Here is a 1,019-nt window from a genome sequence, read left to right on the forward strand (position 1 = left end):
TTTCAGTATTTCTGTATTGATATTAACAAATTCTCGGAAAATATTTATTAATTGCGTGTAATTTTACATTCTCTGATATGTTACGATATTGAAATAACAAAAATAACCGAAAAAATTGAGTAAAAACTGACTTGAAAATGAAAAAAATGGTATTAATTTAGGTGGTATATTCTATATACCACCATGCCGCAAAGGGTTAAGTGATCTATGTCAGTATCGCAGCGACTTTCCTCTATTTGTTTCATAAAATAATATACTGCAAATTAATATGTAATCTTATGTGTAAATTTTATTGTAGTTTATTAGGTGCGTATGGTATTTCTTTCTGTTCAAAATATTGGATTACGTCGAAACGGGCATATTCATATTAAGGAAGAAGAATAATCAAGTGTCCGCATTACATTTGTACCACCATGTATCTACCTTGATTTTTACATGGTTAGCTATAAGATATTACGCCGTTGCTCCCATGGTATTTCTAGCCTTAATTAACAGCTTTATACATACGATAATGTACACGTACTATTTCCTAGCGGCTTGCGGTCCGAACATTCAAAAAGCTATTGCACCTATGAAACCATGGATAACTATATCACAAATGGTAAATTCTTCTAATTTTTCCTCCACATTTTTCACTATTCACATCGCGCGCGCGCGCGCGTATAAGTCCTCTTCTCTTTAAATTGTTCTATTAATTGTTCAACTTGAATTATTAATGTAATAAGAATAATTCTCAAGACTTGAAAATATTTTTTCTATAATTGCATGATTAATTTGTTTTATCATATAGATTATTAAATTAAATTAATTCATATTATTAAATTAAATTAATTCACTATTAAATTAAAACGTAAATCAGAAAAATAGCATCATACAAATATCCGTCATGGATATCGAAATTAAATGATAAATTAATTGAATCGCTTTATTTTCAGATACAATTTGTCGTGCTGCTGTTGTATGTGTCGCAACAACACATTCTAGGCTGCAAAGTTGTAAATAATTGGACTATCATAACA

General features: G+C 29.3%; 1 protein-coding gene across 1 annotated transcript; it reads left to right on the forward strand.

Annotated features, from left to right (window-relative positions):
• Window positions 1-237: 237 nt before the first annotated feature.
• On the forward strand, window positions 238-1,019 carry LOC105459759 (elongation of very long chain fatty acids protein AAEL008004-like; the record flags this gene model as incomplete). The annotated part of the gene is made up of 2 exons (XM_011706000.1): window positions 238-601; window positions 936-1,019. Coding segments are annotated over exons 1-2 (216 nt in total), but the record flags the coding sequence as incomplete, so codon positions are not given.

Source organism: Wasmannia auropunctata, unplaced genomic scaffold, assembly GCF_000956235.1.
Source record: "Wasmannia auropunctata unplaced genomic scaffold, wasmannia.A_1.0 LD333955.1, whole genome shotgun sequence".
Classification (NCBI taxonomy): domain Eukaryota; kingdom Metazoa; phylum Arthropoda; class Insecta; order Hymenoptera; family Formicidae; genus Wasmannia; species Wasmannia auropunctata.